Source organism: Hyaena hyaena, unplaced genomic scaffold (assembly GCF_003009895.1).
Source record: "Hyaena hyaena isolate Hyena2069 unplaced genomic scaffold, ASM300989v1 scaffold_62, whole genome shotgun sequence".
NCBI lineage: Eukaryota > Metazoa > Chordata > Mammalia > Carnivora > Hyaenidae > Hyaena > Hyaena hyaena.
In genome coordinates, this window is record NW_024080694.1 from 1,833,645 (window position 1) to 1,858,939 (window position 25,295).

The 25,295-nt window shown below is 41.5% G+C and overlaps 1 protein-coding gene across 2 annotated transcripts in view; it reads right to left on the reverse strand.

Moving 5' to 3' along the window:
• The window catches only part of NSMCE2 (NSE2 (MMS21) homolog, SMC5-SMC6 complex SUMO ligase), a 218,808-nt gene that overhangs the window by 128,441 nt on the left and 65,072 nt on the right, over nucleotides 1–25,295 (reverse strand). For both annotated transcript variants that reach the window (XM_039231986.1, XM_039231987.1), the window contains exon 4: nucleotides 22,509–22,662. In XM_039231986.1, coding sequence (XP_039087917.1) covers nucleotides 22,509–22,662 — 154 coding nt within the window. The remainder of the gene's footprint in view (nucleotides 1–22,508; nucleotides 22,663–25,295) is intronic.

Here is a 25,295-nt window from a genome sequence, read left to right on the forward strand (position 1 = left end):
GCTGGCGGGAATGATACTGGTTTGAAATGGTAATAACATTCAAAAACATTTCTTAAAACAGAAATAAGAGTTCTTTTATTTTTTTTTTTTTAAAGAGTTCTTTATTCGGTGTGAAATGTTTCTCTCTAAAGCTCTGAGGGGCAGAATTTTAGTTTACCTTCCAATCTCCTGCGTTAATTCTATGTTCACAGAGCAGCCTAAACATAAGGCGAGAACTGCACACTTGACTGCCCACCGGGGAAAGACGGTGAAAGTGAACCAATGGAGGACAGACATGAATGGTCAGAGCAGGGACTAACAAGACGCACAATTCTTACCTAAAAGCTCTCAACACGGTGTGAGCCAAAGAAAACTTACATTTCAGGCTAATGTGGCCTGCAGACTTCCAGACCTCTGTGTGGTCTACCAAATGGTGGGAAGGGGAGAGGGGGAGAGGCGGGGAGGGGGAGAGGAAAGGGGAGAAAGAAACAAGGAAAGAAAGGGGAAGTATGAGTGCCTTATGTAGGCTCAACTATTTATAACAATAAATTTGAGCTGAATCACTCCATAAAAATGTTTGTTGATTAAAAGCCCAGAGACAAGCTTAGGCCTATGAAAGATAAGGGCATTCAAGTCACATTTCAAAACAGCTGACCCTTTGGCCAGGTGAGAACACGCTTATAACATGGTCTCATGTACACTGTTGAGATGCAGACAGCCCTGTGAAAGGGCTGATTCATTTTACTCCCAGTCTCCTCGAAGGGAAAATCGCGTGGCAGAGAATAAAAGCTTAAAAAGAAAAAAAAAAAGCACAAATCTCCAAGATTCTTTTCTCATGAAGGGGCCTACTCTTACAAAGCCAAACAAGTTCTTCTCTTTCCTCTTCTCGTTTTCTACAAGAGAACTGAAGTATGACCGGTTGTTATTATTTACTGCTAAATGCAATTTTTGGGTTAGAAATATTGTAATACGTTGATTTTTTTTTTTTAACAGATTACATGAGGTAAAAGGAAGAAAGCACTGGCTTGACTTAGCAGATGAATCAGGAAAAGGCACATGGGGTACAGGCCTTGGAGATCAGAAACAGGCCAGCATTTAATCAAGCCTTGCCTCCTCAGTCATGTGTTTTGTGCGGTGCATAATGAAGTACACAACTGTAAGCCAGCAGCTGAACTGTTACTTTAATAAATGAATTATTCGGATTCTGTGAATCAGCATCTCTTTCTCTTCACCTGATCAACCACCCCAAATTTACAAACTATCTAACACGTCAAAATATTTCACACTCTTGCAATGACCTTGAATGGTTTGATAGGGAACCTCTGACCCGAATCCTCTCTCCTTTCAAGTACTTTGGCCTGGCTAACAACTCCCCTACCCACTCTGTTCTCACTTTGCCGTCTGCAGAGGTGACCTCGTAGCCTGGTTATGGGCCAGACCTCCCGGCCCAGCTCCCACCTGTGTCCCTGCCTCAGCTCTGCGGGGGCACTCTGCTACCTCAGCCAAGTCCCTGTGCTTTTTCATGACCCCAAAAGGGCATCTTTTGAGAGATTCTTCCCACCTTCTCACCCAGAGTAGAGCCACAGTGGATCCAGAATGGTTTTCTCTAGGCCTTACTAGAAAACAGTAAGATAAACTGTTTTCTAGTAAAAGAAACCATAAAATCCTATTGGTATCCTTGAGTGAATTTGTGTTAGCATCTGTAACAGGGTAAAAGTCAAGAGCAAACAGGCTGGGTTTGAGCACTGAAAATGATTCATATATATCATAACAGATGCTAATAATGTTATTTAAAATATCCAACACAAAGGCAGGAACTAGTGTAAAATATTTAGAAAGCCATAACCCTCTCTTCTTTAAAGTGACATGGATAGATTACTTAGAGTAATCAATCTACAAACATTCACAGAGTACTAGGACGTGTAACTGAGGGGAAACAGTACAAAGATGGAGAACAGAATGACTCTGTCTTTCACACCAAGACCTGGGAGTGACAGGTACATGTTCATGGGACAGAACGTCAGAAACAAGAACTCTCCTGAAAGTTAAGAAATACAGACTTGATGAAAATATCAGATTATCTGAAACTGCAAAGAACTGATAATGCAAGGGAAACAGACAGAAATGTTTGAAAGGATAACAAACACTAGGAAACAGAGTAAGAATAGTTTATTTGGGACATGTAAGTGGCAAAGACCCAAAAGGTTTAATTAAACTTGAGCTGGCCACTATGTAGTAAACGGGCTCTCCCACACACTGTTGATAGAAATTTAAATTAACATAATCTTCATGGAGGGCAATTTGTCCTCCACAGTACAATTAAAAAATTCACATCAGCTTTGACTCAGCAACTTCACCAGCATTTTTCTTACAGATATAGACCAACTTGTGTGGAATTTTGTCTGTAGAGTGTAAGACTATTGCAGCAATGTGGGTAATAGCCAATTATCTTCATCATCAGGGAACTGGTTAAAAATTATCATGTAGCATTAAGAAGAATAAAGAAGCCTTAGTTGTACTGATAAGAACAGAGATTCAAAGTATTTAAGTGGAGAAAGCAAAGTAGAACAGTATGGCTAATATGCTACTACTGAGAAACACACACACACACACACACACACACACACACACACACAGAGGTGTTTCTAGAGGGATACAAAAGAAACAGGCAACAAACAGTAACTGCCTCCAGGGAGGCAAAGACCCTACTTTTCATCACATAGTCTCATGTACTTAGAGGATTCTACACTACATGCAGATATAACCCAATCAAAAAGATAAAAACTTTAAAGAAGGGCAGGGAATATATGTGTATATTTCATTTTTTTAAATGTTTATTTTTGAGAGATAGAGCATGAGCAGGGCAGGGGCAGAGACAGGGAGAGGAAATGCAGAATCCAAAACAGGCTGCAGGCTCTGAGCTGTCAGCACAGAGCCCGACGCGGGGCTTGAACCCATGAACCATGAGATTATGACCTGAGCCGAAGTCAGACGTGTAACCGACTGAGCCACCCAGGTGCCCCTGTGTGTGTATGTTTATGTAGAAGAAGTGTTATCAAAAGGAATAGGCTATCTTGAGCAGAAGTGTGGGTAACAGAGGTTTCCCACAGAAGGCACCTCTGAGTGAAATTGGCCTGAGGAGGTGGAGATGGAGGTGATCAGGGAAGGCTGGGACTTACCCGGGAGGCCAGCCTGGAGAGGAAGAACACAACACGAAGCCAGTTTTTGTCTGCAAAGTGGCTCAGAAAGAGAGAGGAACATTACACAGACACTGCAAAGCTACCCCTTTCCCCACCCTTCTCTTCCAGTACCTTTCTCTTAATGGGGGCATGTGTATGGACATACAATATAATCCAGCCACTTACTGAATGTCTTTTGTGAGCCAGGAATTCTGCAAGATACTGAGGACATGAAACTCAGTGCAGCCCAGTCTTTGTCCTCAATGAGCTCTCTATCTGAGGAAAATGCAAAACTTAGGAGAAATTCCAGAGAGAAAGGGCCTTTCCTTTGAAAGGCAGTGATAGACTAGCTAACGAGGTCTGTGTCCTGTAAATGCTATTTAAACAGTGAAATACTGCCTTTGACTTACTAAAATAAAAATTATGATATTTATATTCTATTACTAGTTATACAGTGAAGTTTAGCCCTTTGGCAACTAGTGTAAGTCTAAGTACTGAACTATTCAATTAGCAGTAGGTAAAATGGATTATAATCAATCCTTCTCCTTCTCAAAATAGTTTAAATTGTTTAAATAGGACAAATGACAATAGAAAGATTGAAGAGCAAATTCACCTGTCAAAGTTAGGAAGGGAATCTCCTCGATTTCCTTCTACTGGCTCAGCTCTTATATGGCTCCGGACACACTTGCAGAAAGTACCAGCTGACATTACTCAGTGGGGGTTTCCTTACTTTTGTTAACTTTGGATTTCCTTATCAACAAGAACACACAATATTTGTTTCTATTTTTTAAAGCAATATATGACTAAAAAGCACTATTCAATGAAAACAAAAATGTTCAGTGCTCTTAATGAAGTACAATAAAGATTCCCTATTCAATTTTCCAACCAAATGGCACAAATATCTGATAAAAAGATTAAGCCTTGGCACCATAATGTTTCCGAGTCTTTCTACCGTATTATCTCATGCTCTTTAATATTTGCCATGCCTTTAAAAGGCTCTCTCTTTAATTAAATAATTATCTTCTTGGGAAAACACAACTCAGCCCTGAATTGAGTAGGATTTTCGCCTCTGCACTTATTCAAATTCTCCCTCTTCTTCAAAGTCTCGTTCAAAACTCATCTTCCCTCTGAAGCCATCACCTGTGGTTTCAAAGCGCTCTCCTTCTCAGGTGTTAATTACATGAATCACACATCCTGGCAGTTGGTCATGTGCCTCCTATTCTTTTCCTGATTCAATAGCGCTCAGTTTATATTTCTCTCATGGAACTTATTATTACACTTTGAATTACGGTGGTTTTAAGTATCAGTTCATCTGCTCCACTAAAAAGACTAAGACATGTCCATCTGTGTACAATCGATTAAAGCCCTGTCTTTGACACATTAATAATAAATACTTTTGGGGTTGAACGGGCATACATTTTGCTCATCCTGTAAGAATGAATACAAACTTGCTGAAAGAAGATTATGCCACGTTTCTTTTTTTCTCTGTTCATAAACACCAATCTCGATGCCGGGCACCAAGGAGCCACTCAAAGCTATTCGATAAAAATAAGTAAGTAAAACAATTGTAGTCTAGTTTTACTTATGTTCAATTATCTTTTCAGTTGCTTTGGTATCTGAATAAACATGCCCCTGATCAAACGGATGACTCACAAAAGTGAGGTTACTTCAAATACCTCTCGCTTCTGAGAGTTGCATATTGCGAAGAGACGGTTAGTAACACACACACACACACACACACACGGCCAGTGCTGTTCTAGTAGCTAAAATCTGATATTTGAGTATAAAAAATGGACACATGTGAGCTGGTGTGGCAGACTGGAAATGTGGCCACAGTTACTTCCGTCTCCTCCCATGGAGGAGAGTCTATTCCCCGACCCCATCAATCTGGGCTGTCTTGAGCCTGCTTTGACCAATTGTCTGGCAAAGGTTACACTGTGCAGTTTCTAAGCCGGGGCCTCCAGAGACTTTCTGCTTCTGCCTTGAGGCTCCTCTCTGCTTTCTGCCACCATGTGAACCTGAGCTAGTGTGCTGGTGGATGAGACAACAGGGAGGAGAGGAAAACTGTCCCACCTAAGGGTGCCCTAGACCAAGAAGCTCCGAGCCAATCAGGCAGCTGACTGCAGATGCGGCGGTGAGCCTAGATGGACCAGCAGAAGAACCAGCCATCTAAATCCAGCCCAAATGTCCAATCCACAGAATCACAAGCCAAATAAATGGTTATTTTAAGTCACTAAGTTTTGGGGTGGTGTGTCTCACAATATTAATTTCTATCTCACAGCAGCTTCAACTTTACAGTCAATGCAAATCATTACTAGATGTATAATGTTTATTTTTAAATATTCTTAAAATTTTAATTATTAAATAAAATATTCTAGTTGTGATTAAAGCACAACTTCTAAATAGTAATTGTAAATACCAGCTTTTTGATGGATTTTTTAAAAAACCTATTATCTAATATAAATGATTACACCTAATTTCCATGCCCCTATCCACCGTGAGAATTGTTTCAAACTACACAGTGCATTTCTTGCTTACAAAACTGAACAGGGGAAGTCAGGTGTGAGCTCCACTCTTCATTGCTTTATTTTTATTTTATTTTTTAAAATTTTTTTATAGTTTTATTTTTGAGACAGAAACAGAACATGAGCGGGGGAGGGGCAGAGAGAGAGGGAGACACAGATTCTGAAGCAGGATCCAGGCTCTGAGCTAGCTGTCCCGATGGGGGGTTCGAACGCACAAACCATGAGATCATGACCTGAGCCGAAGTTGGATGCTTAAATGACTGGGCCACCCAGGCGCCCCACTCTTCATTGCTTTAAGTTCCCATATCTGGGAGGGTCCAAAGTATCTGTTAATACTTCCAACAAATAGAAACACAAAAAACAAACAATGGCCAATTCCACACCCCCAATCTCATTAGATTATAAAATTTAGTTTATGAATTTTGAGACATGAAAAATATAAATAATTTTCCACTCTGGACTGAGAGGTTTGTGAATCCTTGGTAATTAACTGGGAATTCAACTAAAAGAAACAAATGATGTTAAGAAGACAAACTCTCCCTTTGATGCTCTGGCCTGCTGCCCATAGGGCCCCCTCCCAGCCAGCCATGTGTTCCTTGCTGGCTCCTCCTCTTCTTCCTCTCCTTGACTCTCTGGACTCCTCCCCTTGTGCGGCTCATCTACTTCCCCCTCCAAAGACCACCTGAGAGCATGTGGAAAGCCTTTCTCTCCTCTCTCTAGCCGTGGTCTGACATCAAAACTTTCCTAATTTCTAACCGCTTGTCAAAGATCTACGCCAAAACCCAGCACCTTAAATCCAGTGTACTTGACAATGTCATTATCCCACCAAAAGACCAGCAACTATTGAGACATCTTGCTACTTTTAATGGTATCACATCTTGCCCCGTTACTCACACTAAAAACCTTAAAGCACCTTCGGCTCCTGATTCCCCTATGCCTGTTATTATTTTAAATGAGATGACAAGTCCTGCAGATCTTACCTCTGCAACACCTCTTGCATTAATTCTCTTTCCCTAGTCCCCTGTAGGAATTCCGGATATCATTAGCACTTGACTGGAGCACTGTAACAAGACCTCTTCCCTTCCCAGTGTATCCTATGTACCACAACCAGATCTACCTTCTCAAAGTCAGAATCTAATCAGATGGCTCACCTAATGAAAAACTTAACGCTCCTCATGACTTACCAATTCAACTGTCTTATTCGAGGCAACAAATAACTTTATAAATCAGCCCCAATTATCCTGGTCATCTTGTCTCCCATGTACTTACAACCTAACTAGCTTACCTGCTGGTCTTCATGCCCTGTACCTCTTTCTACTTCATTTCTTGGCTTACAGTATTTCCTTACCTGGTCATGGTGATCAGACCACATACACAGTATCTATACTCCTCTAAAATTTAACGTTATGAGGAAATATGTTCTGAACATTTCACTTTTTTGATTAATGATTTCACAAATCTCAATTGTTTCAAACTCTCCTAGTGAATACCACTGAGAAATATCTTTGTATATTAAGCATTTGCATTTTGGATTATTTTATTAGAATCAAGCCCCAAAAGAACAATCACCAGCAAAACATTTTAAAATCCTGACACACATTCTGCACCTTTAAATATTCGGTTGACATAGTTGTCTCAAATTGCCATTGTGTTATCAAAGCTTAGCCTCATCCTCAGAGGTGCCTTGTGTGTTTTATTAACTACAATCTGGTACATACAACCTGGAATTCTAAAACACTTCTCGTAACCCTCTGCTCCTTTAGGACCATCTCTTCTCCAACTGTGATCTCCAGCCTGTGCAATTATCAGAATTCAGCTATAGGCCAATGGCCATCAGAGCGAAGCCAAAGTATAGCTAGCTGCTTCTCAAAGCTTGGAATTTTGAAAACATAATAATACACTTTCTATTTTTGGAGGTGGGGCTATGGGGGAACTTGCTCTTCAGGTCAACTGAGTCAGACAGGATGAGAAAGTTAATGTATTTCAGTCAAGTATGTCTGTGCTGGCATGTACTATCACCCAAAGTCGTGCACATATAATATTTTATAAAATTTTTTTTAATGTTTATTTTTCAGAGACAGAATACAAGTGGGGAGGGGCATAGACAGGCAGAATCCCAAGCAGGCTCCAGGCTCTGAGCTGTCAGCCCAGAGTGAGACACAGGGCTCACAACCCATGAACTGGAAGATCATGACCTGAGAAGAAATCTGATGCTCAAATGACTGGGCCACCCAGGCATCCCTAGAATATTTAAAAAACATTTTTTAATGTTTTTATTTATTTTTGAGAGAGAGAGAGAGAGAGAGAGAGAGAGACAGAGCATGAGCAGGGGAGGGGCAGGGAGAAAGGAAAACACAGAATCTGAAGCAGGCTCTGGGCTCCGAGTTGTCAGCACAGGGCCCGACGCGGGGCTCGAACTCACAAACAGCAAGATTATGACCTGAGCTGAAGTCAGACACTTAACTGACTGAGCCACAGGCGCCCCTAAAATATTTTATTCTGAAGGATAGTTTTAATACCTCTTCAAATATCATATAATAAATCAGGTCTTTTTGTATTGTCTTCTACTCTGCACACTATTCAAACAAATAATGAGCATATTTCAAAGTCACCATAAACTTTGCTTCAAATTCTTCTTGCAAACAACTGCATGTTCTAATCCTCCTAATTTTTTGATATTAGATACCACTCTCCAGATTAAAACTTCTTTAGAGGTGCCACGTTGTGGATATGCCCTTATCCTACCACGGGGAAGATCCCTGGAAGTCGGGGATATCTGCATTAAGGCAGAAAGATGGATTCGTCCTAACCAAGTCTGACAAGAGACAGAGACAGAGGGGTAGGCGGAGGGAGGGAGGGAGAGAGAGCGAGAGAGCGAGCACAGAGAAAGCAGAATCCTCCACAAAGAGATTAGCAAGTGTGAAAGTCCGCAGGTGAAAGAGTACACAATACCCTCTGGAAATTGCCAAGTGTCTGGATCAAAGTAGAGTGGTGAGAAAGTGAACAGAAACCTGGTGCGAGAAGGGTCTTTTTATTCTGGAAGGCTTGGGGGGGGGGGGTCTCCGAAAGACCACATGGCAAACAACCATGACCCTATCTTAGGCTGATCCGTCGCTCTGGCAGAAAGCAGGGGAGCAAGTCTGCGGCAGGGAGGACGTAGGAGGCTGAGAGGAAAACTGGAAATAGAGCAGCGGTAGCAGGGGGAGCAGAAAGAAACGGGAGAGAAGACCGGTAGAGCTTTTTAGGAATGGGACTAGACAGCACGTGTTGTGAACTGGCCGATAATTCCTATTCCTCTCTTTGTAGAAATAATTTTTAGCATTTGGAAAATGTAAAATAAAACCATTGTGTTGTGAGGCAGAAAGTATACCTAAAAAAAAAAAAACAAAAACAAAAACAAAAAAACCCCACTACTACATTTTCTTCGCTCCACATCATCAACCGTAAATAATGTGTTAATAATGCGTGAGGAGGGAAGTCAATGCTACCGCATAACAGGAGAGCGAGGTTGTACAGGCTGATGGTTGGGGAAAAAATTCAAAGCTCTAGTGTCTAACTTGGAGGTTTCCTGCTTTATGCAATGAGAATGAAGTCAGAGTAGTCCCCACCTCCATGTCCCCCAGCCTCCCACCCCAGGGGCGGGGGGAGGGAGGAAGAGAAAGAAAGTACTTTCCATCAGCGAGCACCCAACGGTGGAAGTGGGCGAGAAGAGTTGCCAGGACATCTGGGAATACCCCCTGCCAATTGGCAGGCACACGTTGGACCCAGAGTAGGTCATCGGCCAGGTGTGCTAAAGCAATCAGGGTGAAAAGGGACATCACACCTTACCCCATCCCCCCGTTACCAGGGCTGGCACGCATCACAGTGTCTGTTTTGGAACATGTGTTCTCTGGAGAACATTCACTCAATTCCCCAAGTATATATGAAGCACCCGTCCGTCCCACGGGGTGCTATTTTAGGCACCAGAGGTGGTATCAATCAAGGCAGACAAGGACCTGCTCTCACTGAATTGGCATTCTAATCAAACTGCATGATAAACACTAAGGAATTCCAGAGTAAAGATAACTGATTAATGCATCTGACCCTGGGATCTTTATTATCACTTTATTATCATTATCTTTCTTTTGAGAGAGAGACAGAGGGAGTGTGAGCAGGGGGAAAGACAGATGGAGGGGGAGGGGAGAAGAGAGAGAGAAAGGGAGAGATAGAGGGAGAGGAAGAGAATCTTAAGCAGGCTCCACACACAACATGAATCCTACATGCGGCTTGATCTCAGGACCCTGAGATCATGACTTCAGCCAAAATCAAGAGTCAGATGCTTGACCAACTGAGCTACCCAGGTGCCCCAGATCTTTATTATTTTATCAAATAAAATAAAATAAAATAAAATAACCACATTTATGCTGAAAAACTCTACTCAACACTTTTCATCAACCCTCTCGCTCACTCTCTCGTTTCTTCTCCAAAGTTTGCACATCAGGCTCTGGCCCTGCAATCACAGGTGACCAGTTTCCTTTTTCTGTCACTCCCAAGGCATTCATTGCTTGCCTATGTTCCTCAAACCGACCACAGTGCTCTGCATCTGGGGGTAACTGTTTACTAAAAAAACAGAATTTGAAATAAGTCATTGGATGATCTATTAAACACACACACACACACACACACACACCTAACTAAATAGGCTGGCTCACTAAGTGTCCATCAACAGATGAATGGATCAAGAAGATGTGGTTTATCTATACCATGGAATACTACATGGCAATGAGAAACAATGAAATCTGGCCATGTGTAGCAACATGGATGGACCTTGAGGGTGTTATGCTGAGCGAAATAAGTCAGGCAGAGAAGGACAAATATCATATGTTTGCACGTATAGGAGGATTAGGAGGAACTTGACGGAGGAACAAGGGGGAGAAGAAGGGCGGAAATGGTGGGGGAAAGGGAGAGAGGCAAACCATGAGAGACTCTTGAATGCTGACAAAAACTGAGGACTGATGGATGTGGGGGGGAGGGGGGGATGGGCATGGAGGAGGGCACTTTGGGGATGAGCACTGAGTGTTATGTAGAAACTAATTTGACAATAAACTATTTGTAAAAAAAATAAATAAATAAATAAATAAATAGGCTGGCTCAAACAGCACAGCTGATTTTCTCCAGTGAAATCTAATGTGTGTATGTGAAAGCTTCCCGAATACACTAGGCCCATGAGCACACAGGGAAAGACACGGCTCTATAACATCTGCTCCACTGTGTTTGTTGGTAATGAATGTATTTCACCAGATACTGGGGGGCTCCTTATGTGAATCGTGCTGTTCCTGACAACTGACTCCCTGCTTCCCTATCACAAAAAGGTTGCCAAAACCAATAACAACATGTTACCTTATCAACATGTTTTGTGTTCGCATCCTTGTCAATGACAGAAGCTTACTTAACTACTAAATAGTCTAAAGATACTTTATCTTTCATTTAATCTCTTAACACTTCAACAAAGTGATTAAAACACTCTGACCTTACTTCCTTGCACTTGAGAATTTATGCCTATTGCTAGTAACGTAAAATGTATATCCTTTAAAGTAAAAATGATTGAAGTAAAATGCCACTAAGCAAGTTTAAAAAGATCAGGTAACGATGGGGCAACTGGGTGGCTCAGCTGGTTAAGCGTCCTGACTTCAGCTCAGGTCATGATGTCATTGGGTTCGTGGGTTTGAGGCCCGCGACAGGCTCTGTGCAGACAGCTAGCTCAGAGCCTGGAGCCTGTTTCAGATTCTGTGTCTCCCTCTCTCCCTGACCCTCCCCTGCTCATGCTGTCTCTCTCTCTCTCTCTCTCTCTCGGAAATAAATAAAACATTAAAAATTAAAAAAGATCAGGTAACTAAAACATGGGGAGTATTTTACAGTTTATAAAACACTTCCACTTTTCATTTTTAAATAGGACTTAATCCTCCTACAGCTCTGTGGGCTAGGAAGTATTATTATTATTATTACTATTATATTACCCATACTTTACAGAAAAGTATAATTCCATTGATCTGATTAAAAAAAATACCCTATTACCTGGTTGAGCAAGAATCTCAATTTCTATTTTTTGATTCCAAATTCTAGATCTTTCCATGGGTTGGACAGTTTCTACCCTTACCACTGTTCTCAACATACCTAGGTGATTAAATACATGAGTTTAAGAGTTAGCAAGAAAATAGGATTTCCTAACAAATTTTAACAGATATAAAGACAGTACTTAAGTATAATAAATATACAAATATGACCATTAAAGGCTATCAATTATGCACATGAATAGATACCTTTCAGAACTACTAACAATATAAGGAGATGCTACCAAGGTGCCAACAATTAGACTGTACACCCCACGAGCACTGGGGCTTGTATTTCTGGTTCACTGCCCTAATCCCAGCGTTCCCAGCAAACACCTGCCGAATGAATGACGTAAGAAGTATTAACATGGAATATAAAAATGAAGCTTACAGATACAGAATAAAGTTAATTTATATTCAAACTCAGGAGACCAAGTGCCATCTAAGTCATCAGGTAACCCCGAGTAACCTGTAGGTAGGGGCCTGTAACTATGCTGTGCACGTGGCTCTTCCCTGGTAGTTTAGAAGCGGCATGAGGCCTGGAATTAGAAGTCAGACATTGTATCCACTAGGGTGCCTGGCTGATCAACCTTTACTAGATGAGTTATTGTCATTCCCGTCTGTACATAAGCATTATACCTGGGGAACCTACAAAATGCCTAGAGAGCCCTACTGGACACCAACTAAATCCAAATCTCTGGGGGGTGGGGACAGAACGGATTTTATTTTTAAAGTTCACATTTGATATGATACCCAGTGATAGGTGAGTGCCACCACTATAAACAACTGGTTCTCAAACTCTGGTGTACAGGAGATTTGGAGGGCTGGCTAAAATTAACCCCACCCCCAGAGATTCAGACTCACTAGGTCTAGGGTGGTGCCTGAAAATGTGCACTTTTAATCTATTTCCTGGTGACCCTGGTGCCGGGAGTGGGAGGCGCACACTCTGAGGATGACTGCTGTGCACATCATCTACAACGTCTCTGGAATTAAAGAGTAAATGTAAGGGATGTGTGGACAGAAAGACATGAAAAAGTACACAAAATTTACATATTAAAAAAAGAACTTCATGCTCCACACCACTGATCATTATAAAAACATAAATAAAACATAAATGAAGTTCATGATGAGATACCCCTACATACTTATTAAAATGGCTAAAATTAAAAACAAAACCAAAACAACCCCAGTGCTGGTAAGGAGGCCCAGCACACACACCTCCCCTGCACTGATGGGCACAAAGGGGGGGTATACGATATCAGAAAGGAGTCGGTCAGGTTCTCAGAAGGTGAACATGTACTTCCCATTCTAGCCCACAGCCCCATGCCTGAATATTTGTCCAGGAGAAATTAAAGCTGAGATTCACATAAAAACCTGTACACAAATGTTTATGACACCTTGATTTATAATGGCCCTAACCTGGGAACAACTGAAATGCCCTTTAGCTGGTGACGGGATATAAACTCTGATACATGCACGCAGTGAACTACTACTCACAGTGCACAATGCAACCAACCATGGATATTAACACCACTACAGATGAATCTCAAACGCATTCTACTCTGTGAAATAAGCTACTTAAATAGCTACATACAGTAGTAGTCCTTGTATGCAACATTCTGGAAAAGTCAGAACTCTATATATACAGAGAAAAAAAAGCAAGAAAGAAAAACAGTCACTGCCAGGGTCTAAAAATGGGGAAAGGTGTCAACTACAGAGGCCCGCCCATTGTATCATTATACACATCTAACCACCATAAAACGGAAATGACTGCAACCTCAGGAAGTAATAACTTGACAAGATAATTATTTTCTTAAGTGTGATGTACGTCGTCCCCGGGACACATGATTTGGTCCTTCCTATCCTAGGTTCACACTGCTTTCTAAGCACAGATGGCATCACACACTCTCAAAGTAAGCCACCAGCAGAGAAACACCCGGGGCTCACAGCTGGTGTTTAAACTTGCCACTGACTCATTTCACCCTTGGTAACTGAACCTCTCTGTCTCCTAATAACTTTAAGTATAGCCATCTCTCATCCTAAAGCTTCCGCTTTCCTCAGGAGTATATTTGTTAGCCTTGTGACCTCCTGACTGTGAGACACTGGGTAAATACGTCACCTCCAGGATCCAGTCTGCTAAGAACAGAGCCTGTGTTTTTTGTGTACTCCTCCCTCACCCGTGGATGTCGTGAAGACGAGGAGAGATGATGCACGGGCATGGGGTTACTGCTGTTATGCTTAAAATAAACTTCATGGAATCTGTCCTCAACTTGTAAGTATAATAAATACCCTACTCCTCTCTGTGAACATAGCAGCTATTCACACCGGAAACAGCATCCTTAGGCACTATTTCCCGAATGTACTGCCAAACCCACAGCATCTGGAAAAAGAGGACCCAGTTCTGAGTCTCACTCTGTAACATATTTTGTGACCTTGAGTAAACCACTTACCTTCTGTGAGCCTCACTTCAAGGACATGTTTCTCTAGCACATACTTTGAAGGCAGTATGAAGCACACATAAATAAACTACTTACTGTATAATGTCTGCTATGATTCCTACTCTCTGACCTCTGTGTGGAAGTGACCGAGCAAGCGATTCACTCTCAGCTGGATGCTGCAGATTACCCCAGCGTCCTCAGGGCAGAGCAATGCACATCTATGCCTTGGAAGATTCAAACAAACTGTCTGCTACCCGAGAGCCTTATGACAAATCAAATCTTCAAGAGATAAATGAAACGTGTGAATGGAGGGAAAAGGAAACCAAACAGGGGTGTGTCTCAAAGAGTTAGTGTGGTATGCAGGGAAAAGAACATGGGCTTTGATGTCACCCAAACCTGGGTCTGAATTTCAGCATTTATGAACTTAGGAAAGTTATATTACTTTTCTTTGCATATTTTCTGAGCTATAAAACGGGTAGAGTTACCTTGTAGAGTTGTAAGAAATAAATGGTAATGTAGGCAAAATATACTGGAACTATACCCAATGCACAGGTAGGCATTCAAACAATGCCTCTAGTTATGCATTAATTTCAACAATCATTAAGCATCACGTATACTAAGCGCTTTACGAAGCCTGGCTACCACTTTTAGCATTCCTATTTTCCAAATGGATTAGGACAAATCTAAGGCGAAGGAAAAGCAGATGGTGTCTTTATTGTCCCGTAAAAAAGGCCTTTCTCACTGCCAAAGAACTCCCTGATAGTTTAGTGCATTGAGTAAAACAGGAGAATCAATCTTACTTGAATGAACCTTTTTTTCTCCTTTTTTCCTTCACTTATTCAATTATTTATTTGGCATTGCAAATCCTGCCTTAAAATGTAAAACTTCTTGGAAAGTAACAACTCTAAACTAGAAGGAGGACAGCTACACCTGATAAATGCTCTCACTTTATCCCTGGCGTCTCCTGGCTTCCGGTTCCACTGTTTACTAGCTTTGTGACCTAGGGCGTATCACTTACCCTCTCAGAAGCTGCTTCCTCATGAAGGTGGGACCACTTAGCTTCAGTGATGCAATAAGGATGCACGGGAAAGAGAAACTACTCGGGTGGGAAACACAAAGCAGAAGGGAAGAGAGACACAGAAAGGAGTCAGAGACAGACACTGACTCAGAGAAGAGGAAGAGGGAGAGAGGCAAACACAGAGGAATAAAAAATTTGCAAAGGACAGAAATCTCACTCAATGAGCATAAACCCTCAGGCAGGGATATAACCCAGCCTGAGAAAGTCAATCTCTGTTGTGAAACTTATGATTTTTAGCATTTCCCAACAATTAATGGTCATCTGGCAAGTAAATGGTAATGGCTTGATCAATATCACCAAGGAAAATCTGAAGATCAACTGAGGGCCACGGAGATGATAAAACTATCTAAGGAAGAGCCAGCAAACTTAAGTTTTTATTAAATGCTTCAATGTTTCAAGAGGTCCTCTTAAACCGAGCCATACTTCATTCTTAAGCATGATGCTACTTGACACTAAAAACTGTATAGTACTATATACACCATATGTTTGCCCCCATTGGTAAAGGGTTATACACACAAAAATCATTTACATTGAATTTTTGAGCAATATAAAGGATTTTCAAAGACAATATAAATTGCTAACATTTGCTGATTTTAGGTCCCAACCCTCTGAATGCTAATAGTCTTCTTCTTCTCTTCTTTATGATGAGGTATAATTGAAGAGAAAAGGCGTCAGAATGCTTTAACTAGGTTCTGACCCTCTTTTTCTAGTTGAATAATTCTGTTCTATAAATATTAACTGAACTCTGATTACGTGAGGAGCAAAAGGAATACAGGGATGATTAAGAAACTCCTGCCGTAATGGCTCTTGGGCTTTTGGTTAATGGCAGGCCAGCAATGCACACCGGACAGGTGGTTATAGTCTACCATGTGACAAAGAGATTTATGTGTTGAAGAGTATCAGGACTGAGTCAGGCTGGTCAACCCTTTGCCCAACTGAAAGGCACTCACCATAGTTCTAGGCACAGCCAAACATTCTGCCTGTTGGCACCACCTTTGTTTCTCGTCTCTTTCCTTTCAGGTTTCAACACCTACACAGGCCCATTCTCAGCCTTCCGACCTTCCCCACCTAAGAGCTCCCAGATCGAGCCCCTCACCACCACAAAATCTCCATTTGCTTTTCAAGAGAACCCACCAGGCTTCTATCTACTCCCAAATGATGTGAAATGCACAACCCAGCCTTAGTATAGAGTATCCTGACAACAAAACCATCCCCTTCTCTGAAGAAATCACAGCCTACTGTTAATTGGCCAAATTAATGCTGATGTTGCTCGTCAAGGTCCTAACAAGGCACTGAAAACTGGTAGTATGAGAAGGTAAAACCAATGGTCACAAACCGACAGTTTTGTTTACACAGTGTCTTAACAACTGGTAATGGAAAATAATCAGCTGAATTTCTTGGGTTTTCCCCCGTAACCTGAGGATCTGGCCACAGTCGGTCCCCACCTATTCCCAGGAACAACAGACAGGCATGGGTGGCAGCGGTCTCCTTTAGACAAAGTATAGGCTCTCAAGTATATGATGGTCTCTTGAAGGTTCTTGTGACCATTAAGGACCCGTGCCATAGACACCATGTGCCTAGACATCGGGCTGGAGTTCAAGGACGAAAGCAGTGAGCAACACATCGAAGTCCCTGCCCTGGTGAAACTGCGCTGTGGTTTTGAAGCGATACAGGAGGGAAAGGAAAGCAACCCACTAAGAACAGCGAAGTGAAGGCGCTCTCATGTTCTGGAGGAGCTCCCCACTCAGTGGCAGCTGGGTGAATCCTCTGGAACGTGACTGGCCACTCCCTATTCTATCAGTTTTGATATTAAGTGTGCTTAAAGTGAGGGTACAGAGTTGATTTGTGAGTCCATGTAATTACAGGATTACAGTATCAAATGTTACCATCACTGAAACGATTTCTAAGTTTGCTTGTGGATTCCATGATCTCCACACCTTATACCCTACATATCTCCTATGTGACCAAAACACACTGTCTAAACTTCTGGCGAAGGTCTTCAGATTAGCAAATTATCATTAAATACATGCTTGCCTTTACTCCAAGCATTTCAATGTGCTAACAAAATTACATTTCAGATTAGGTTTTTTTAATGCTAAAGATCACAGATTCAGTCAATTCTATTTTTGATCACAAAGTGAACCATTATATTTGAGAGGTTTCTAAACATCGAATTATTGTCTAATGTCAATTTCTGCTTTGCTGAGCTGCACTAAAACTTCTTGTGCCTGCTGATTATATAGTAGGTGAATGAATAAAGGATGGCAGAAAGATTGCTTGAGGACTTGAGAAAGGGTCCATACAGGGGTACTGCACATTCTAATTAAGTTCTCCTGATGTGAAAGTACAGGAAACCAGGAGTTGGAATAATGAAGACAGTTCAAGTAAGAGAGTCAAGGAAGACAGAAATCACCTGAACGTATTGTTTAGGTAAATGAAAATCATTTTACTCAAGAAAACGGTTACATCGGGGCGCCTGGGTGGCTTAGTCGGTTAAGCGTCCGACTTTCGCTTAGGTCAAGATCTCGCGGTTCGTGGGTTCGAGCCCCGCGTCGGGCTCTGTGCTGACTGCCAGCTCGGAGCCTGGAGCCTGTTTCAGTCTGTGACTCCCTCTCTCTGACCCTCCCCTGCTCACGCTGTCTCTCTCTCTCTCCTAGAAATAAATAAAACATTAAAAAAAAAAAAAAGAAAACGGTTACATCTTCCCTAAACCAAGTCATATTGCTGGGTTTCACAACTTGGGTTCATTAACAACATGATTCTCATTTAGGGAAATGGAATCTTTTTTCTTTGGAATTGTTCCCTAACTCAGTTGTCACTGCCACGACCAAGTGTAAAAAGCATCTTCAATCCGTCTTGATTTGTACGACGCCAAGAATTACAACTAAGAAAAATGGGTGGCACTGGCAGCAAAACCAAGCTACACGTTAAGTGACTCGAGCCCAGGTCTTCTAGCTGCTAAAATCATATTCTTTCCACCATGTTCTACAGCGCTTTTCTCAATAATAAGTGAAATCTAAAGCAAGCTTTCAGTTTTCAAAGATCCACTATCTTGATCTTGGTAATAATCTTGGGAAGCTGGGAGTGACACAGTATCTCTAATATATAACACAGTGGGTCCCCAGGTACGGTATTTATGGAAAAATCTGAAGTTAAAAAAAAAAAAATCCAAACCAAAAACCTACCCTTGTTTCTGACTGGTTTAAATGTTTATTTATTTGTTCTGAGAGAGAGAGAGAGAGAGTTGGGGGTGTGGGCACACATGCACACTCAGGTGAGGGACAGAGAAAAGTAGGAGAAAGAGAATTCTGCACTGATGGTGCAGCGCCTGACTTGGGGCTCGATCACACAAACCGTGAGATTATGACCTGAGCTGAAATCTAGAGTTGGACACTTAACTGACTGAGCCACCCAGGTGCCCTTGACTGTGGTTAGATCAGGGGTCGGTAAACTGTCCAAAGAAGTTGTATCCAATGCCTTGTAATATCCTTAAGATATAAATAACTACTAAAAAAATTACTGTGTGCAATGTAAGATGTTACCTTTTGAGTAACTGTATCTCTAAATGAGCACAGCATACCTGTTACCTTTATATTCTCGGGACAGCAAATACCAGATTTTGGTACCATCCCTACTCTTTCCCATATCAACTGCCAGGCAGTATTATATTAGCCCTATAAATAAAAGCTGCATTCTTCTATTCTGACTCTCTCCTATGTTGTGTAACAGCGGTTTCTTGCAATTTTTCTTTGCTTTTGATTTATTTCTTATTAACAGCTGTCACATTATTTCATGCTTGCATGTATTATCTTCTCTGCCTTTTATTTATGTCGGAGCACCAAATGCAATGATTCACATACAGCAGTCACTCAAAGTGTTTGTAATGCACCAAAGACAAATGTATGGTATTTATGGAAAAATCTAAAGCTAAAAATAAGAAACAAACACCCCCGCCCCCCATCGCCTGCCCCGCAAACTGTCCTTGTTTCTGATTATGGTTTAGACCAGAGGTCAGTAAACTTTTTCTGTAAGGTGCCAGGTAGCAAATACTAAAAGCTCTGTTTGCCAGATGGTCTCTGATGTAAGCACTCAACTCTGCCACCACAGCGTAAGCATACACACACATGTGGAAATGAATCAGTGTGTCTACACATTCCAACAAAACTTTAGTTTGGACGCTAAAACCTGGATTTTATGTAAGTTTCACATGTCACAAAATATTATTCTTCTCTTAAATTTTCCCCCACCAACCTAAATATGTTGGGGGGGGGGGGGACCATTCTTGGCTTTCACGAACTAGAGAAACAGGAGGCAGGCTGGACTTGGCCCACAGGTTATAGTTTACTGATCTCTGGTCCAAATTTGTGGTTCTCAAAATGAGAACTTCGGGTGGTCTGTGTGATCCTTTCAGCAAGTCCAACTACCGATGTGTGGGGCCAGATTTTCTCTGTAGCCTTCAACCAAAACAACGTACTGCAGCCGACTGAAGGAGGAAGCAAATATGAGGGTCCAGCTGCCTTCTATTAAAGCCACAAACTGAAGAGATTTGCAAAAATGGAAAACAATTTCACGCCTCTCACTCGTTTTTCATCATGTTTGGAAAATACGTAGTTATACTTCATAATCCTCTTTACGGTAACATGTTGGGGGTGGTTATAACTGATTTTTAAAATGGGTTAATAACTTTAAGAATGTCTCAGTTTTGATTTCTAAGGTGATAAATGTCAATTGCTATAACCCATGTAAACAAATGCTCTCTGGAGGCCCTCAGCAGATTTTTAAGATGCAGATTTTTAAGGGATCTTGAGACCAGACCGTTTGAGGACGAGCAGCAGAGCTACAGCTGGGTTAACTTGCTGCCGCAGCGGGGTGCGCAGGGGCGGCTTGCACACCACTTCCTCAGGCCACCGGACTTCAATCTCCATCTCGGCTCTTCCACCTCCCCACCCCCCCCACCCCCGCAAAGGACTTCCTAGTCCTGTGATTGGGCCCCCAGTGGGCAAAATTTAATCCCATGCAATTTACATTTGTGTAAATAAAGGTGGTGAGAGCGTGGTGTTGATTTTCATGGAAGAACCCTTCCGATTTGTGCTGACCAATAAAACGGTTTCAGCCCTCCCTTTGCCAAGATAGGCAACTTGAAGCAAGAATCTCTCCCTGGCCCGTAGTTTCCAGTCTTAAAACAAAAGATTATTACTGTAATTCCTTGCCTTTAGGACATCTCTCGAAACAAACATTCACCGGCTCCTGTATAAACCCCAGTCCCTCTGCCTTGGCTCCACGAACACTGGGGGCTCCCGATGCTAATCATCCTCGCGGCAGCATTAGAGCTAAAGACACAGAACCCACTGCACACAGTACTACTTTGACAGTACGAATCACGCACTGAAAACCGCATCTGCAAGTCACACGTATGTGCTCATCTTACAGAGCTCTTTAAAAAAGTATTAATATTTTTGCTTGCTCTGTCATTTGAGATTTAAAAGCTTTTGAGAAGAGTATTTTAGGAGAAACAAAAAGGGAAATTTGTCTTAATACCAGTGTAAGATATATAGGGAAACCTGGATAAGGAAGCATTTCTTTCAGTATAAATCTACTGTGTCATAAAGTTTAACCGTCTATCCGAATGACGTGTAGTATTGCTGGCCTTTGGAAACCACCCCCAACACCATCCCCTGACCATTTTAGAGAGAATTAAAGGAATAATCACGATTCCAACATTTATCATTTTGTTGAATTGAACAGTCTTCATTAGAAAGTGTGTCCCCGTGAGTGTATGATTCTAAAAGTCTTTATAGCGGTCTCTAATGGAACAGTAACTTTGTAAACAATAACAAAGGAGGAAGAAACTTATAGTTTTGGATATTTAGCCTTCAATATGTATTATAAGATATCTTTTTTAAAAAACCAAGAATTATGATCGGATAATTTGTCATTATTGGCTCCAAGCAGAAAAATGAAATACCTGTGGCTACTCTGACCAACACCAAAAGCTGAAATTCACTAGCATCTTTAAGATCAGAAAGACACTAGCAAATTATTATATGACCCATTTGGGGGATTCTTACCCATTTGGGGGGGGACCATGCAATTTATATTAGAAGGATTTTGGTAGCTGTGATGTTCAAAGAAGAACCAAAAAAACAGACTAAAATGTGGAGAAAATGCTTACTGTTTAAATCCACATTAAAGCAAAAGTCTCATCATGATTGCAAAACATTCCAAATTGTGAAACTTAAGTTACTTGTGAGATAGACAAAAGTAAAGCTGCTTCCTCGGTCATTTTTTGAGATCTCAGCATCAATTTAAAGAAAATGCTTATATTTAAAAGAAAGCTTATTTCAAAATACGAATCCCTCCACTCAGCACAAATAAGGACATGAAGTAAATCTGCATGTGGTACCACAGTGCTCCGAACGTATGCAAATGAAGGTGATGGGAACCTAAAGTTTACAAAAAAGTTATCTGCTTCCCTATCCAATTCTGTAAGGAATAAGAGAGTCATGAGGCTAAAGGAATGACAAACAGCGCTGACATAAAAATGATCAAATCACATAAAGTTGGTAAGTGGATTATGCAGACAAAGAGGAAAAGGACAGATGCACTTCTCTGTACAGAAGAGACAGATTTCTGTCAAATACCGTCTAAAAAAATTTTTTTTGGATAATGAATCATTTCCTTTCCCATTTTTAAATCAAAATTATGTTGGAGTCCAAATCACAGTCACGTGGCATTTATGCGACTACTGAGACAGAAGGGATCAAGAGGACTCTGGTCCACAAGGGAAAAGAAAATACGAGTCAGAGAAAGCGGTGCTACTCCTCCTCCAAAGCAGCAAAACCAGAATCAAACTGGTTGTTTTAAAGCGTGGCACAGCAGTTTATAATTTGAAAAACACGACTGCTATTTTAATAAAACAGTTCCGTTTTACTTTCCCAATTCCTCTCCCCAGCAGTGGGACAATTCCGCGTAACTGCCCTCTAGCTGCTGGGGAATTTTCTTAACACTTTGTGGAAACTGTTGGCTTTCAGAAATGGACAGGCTGATTTGAACCAAAAGTTAGACGAAATACAGAATTGCAACAACAATAAAAAGCAATTTAGAAAGAGGATCAAGCCAAGCAGATAGGCAGACTTTACAAAGTCAGTTTTCTGGGGCAGTGTATCAGGTCAGTTCCCTAAATTCAAAAAGCCAAACCAAAGCAAAGCATGTGGACTTACATTGCTTCTTTAGTTCTTTCAGCTGTTGTTTAAACTGTACAAATTTTGCATTACTTTGCAAGTCTGTGTCACAATTCTTATTCTGTAAAGCCAAAAATTTCTTCTCCACTAATAATTTTAGATCCGGTATTTTCTCGGGACGTTCTTCTTTTACCTGAGGAAGACAATACGATTACATTAGTTAAAGGTTAACAATGACACCGTTTTGGTAACATTATTTTTATCTCATTTCATTCGAATAAAAATTCAGTGATGTAGAAAACACAATCCCAGCAGAACCTGAGAGCCTTGTTCCAGAACAGAAGGCTGGTCAACAGTTGGGGAGAGCCATTCACCCCCATCTAATCACCACTTTCTTAAACTCTCGCTCCAGCGCCCTACTAACTTGCTGTCTCCTGACAACTACTAGGGAAAAATCTCACGCCAGCGCAACTCTGCGGCCTCCAACTTCAAGAGAACCTGAGCCTTCATGGCTTCCTCCTTTACCCCCAGGTCTGCTCAGTCCCTTCGCCTCCTCCCCAACTGGTAATTCCAGCTCTCATTCTCCCCAGGGCTCCTCTGACTCTCTGCCCCAGAGGGACAGAGTGGCTCCTACTTCATAAAGAAGCTGAGGCTTTAATCTAGAACTTAGCCGTCTGTGGCCATCTGTAGTCACAAGTGTCCCCTGTTCTGTTCAAAGCTAAACTCTCAATCTACATTCCTTTTGTCCCTCCCAGTATTTTATTACAAAACTTCCAAACATGTGGCAAAGTGGAAAGAATTATATTTTACCATTCATCTACCTTCTAGATGCCACAATTGACATTTTCTATGTTTGCTGTATCACCAGAGCAACCTATCTATCTGTTCTTTCCATCCTTAATCTTGCTTTCAAGTTCATTCCTAATTCCATCTTCACCTCTGTCAGGACAAACCTTCCTCTCTAGAAGCTCTTTCCCCCAGGGGCGCCTGGGTGGCTTAGTCGGTTAAGCGTCCGACTTTCACTCAGGTCATGATCTCACGGTTCGTGGGTTCGAGCCCCGCGTCGGGCTCTGTGCTGACAGCCAGCTCAGAGCCTGGAGCCTGTTTCAGTCTGTGACTCCCTCTCTCTCTGACCCTCCCCTGTTCACGCTGTCTCTCTCTCTCTCCTAGAAATAAATAAAACATTTAAAAAAAAAAAAAATAGAAGCTCTTTCCCCCAAAACCTCTGAATTGGCTCTGTACTTCCAAATTTAACAAATGACCTCCTCTGATCCCTGCTCACTCCCCTCAAGTATTTTCTCTTTGCAGTCCAGCTCCTTGGAAAAATCATCTGTACCCACTGTTTCTACTTCCTCGACCTCAAACTTCAGCCACTGCCATCAAGCTGCTGTCCCCCAGCCCCCAGGCTGCTTCACTATGACTGCCCTTCTTCAGGCCTTCATATTCGGCACCTGGCATGCAGTAGGTAGTATTGAATATATGGACTCGATAGATTTCAAACAAATTAATCTTACATGCTCCAAATACACCTCCTCACTAAAACCCACAACTGATCGACTTAACTGTCATTAGGAGAGCTTCGAAGCTGGAAGACAACTCGGAGGTCATCTAACCTTGATGTCTACCTCCCTCAGGTTCATAAATAAATAAAACTATATAGAAAGAAGTTAAATGACTTGTTTACTATAATCCAGTTGGTTGGAGGCAATGTTAAGACTGCAGACAGATACAGAAAATTCTTGCTTTTGGTTCCAGTCCACGGAATAGATTTCTCTCTCTGAATCTGAGGGTCAACTCATGTGAAGTCAAAAGACTACCTGCAATTTATCTGTTTCAATTACCCTTTGTCATGGAAAAAAGAATTGCATAATCTTCTTTTGTTTAACTGCTATGCATTGTAATTAGCTAAATCAAAAAATGAAAATTAACCATGAAACCAAAATGCCTACATGTAATTTATAGCACAGAGTGGGAAAACTGACTATCTTCTCATTGTAGGGGTGATATTCAACCAGTGCTGGACCCATCATCAAAGAGAGCTGTGAGAAATATGGAGAGGCTTTAATGACACATCTTATATGTAATTAAAAGTTTTAAGTAAGTCCTGGAAGGCTAAAGAACCAATAAAGCCCAGTTTGGAAAAGAGAAGGTACAGAGGCAATTTAACAATGCCTCATGTCTCAAGAAAAAGCTGTTATACATGGTGACTAGCTATCCTCTACCTCTATAATGGATAGAACAGGATGAAACAAGTTCAAGGCTGTGGCACAAAAAGTTCAGAGTAGATACAGAAAATAAATGACAAGTTCTCAGAGAAGAATTATAGTCTCTTTTCTGGATTTATAAAATAAAATGGACTCACACCAACCTGAGATGTAAATGGTGCTATTATAAGCAGGTATGAAGGTGAACTTCTCAAGGGCTTTTATGGGCTGAAATTATTATTTAATCGGGGTAATCAGAGCAGAGCAGAGCAGATGATCAGTAAATGCAAAAGTTCTCTAACCCACTCAACATATTTAATGTCTTCAGCTCCATTACCACCAAAGCAGAGGGGAGCTGGCTGGAAGATGGGGGCGGTGGAGGTGGAGGAAGGATAGGCATTTTGAGGTTGACAACATGGCGACCTGAAATAGGACTGGGAAAATCTGAATAAGCCAAATTTAGTGATTCAAAATACTCGCTTTCTCCAAGGCCAGACCCTCAGTAGAACTGCTGGAAAGCACATAAATTCACTGCAGCAAGCATCTTCTCTGGAAACGTGATGCTCAGTTGGCACGGCCATGCATGCCAGAGAGAACTTCCTGTACTCGAGCTACTAAAACG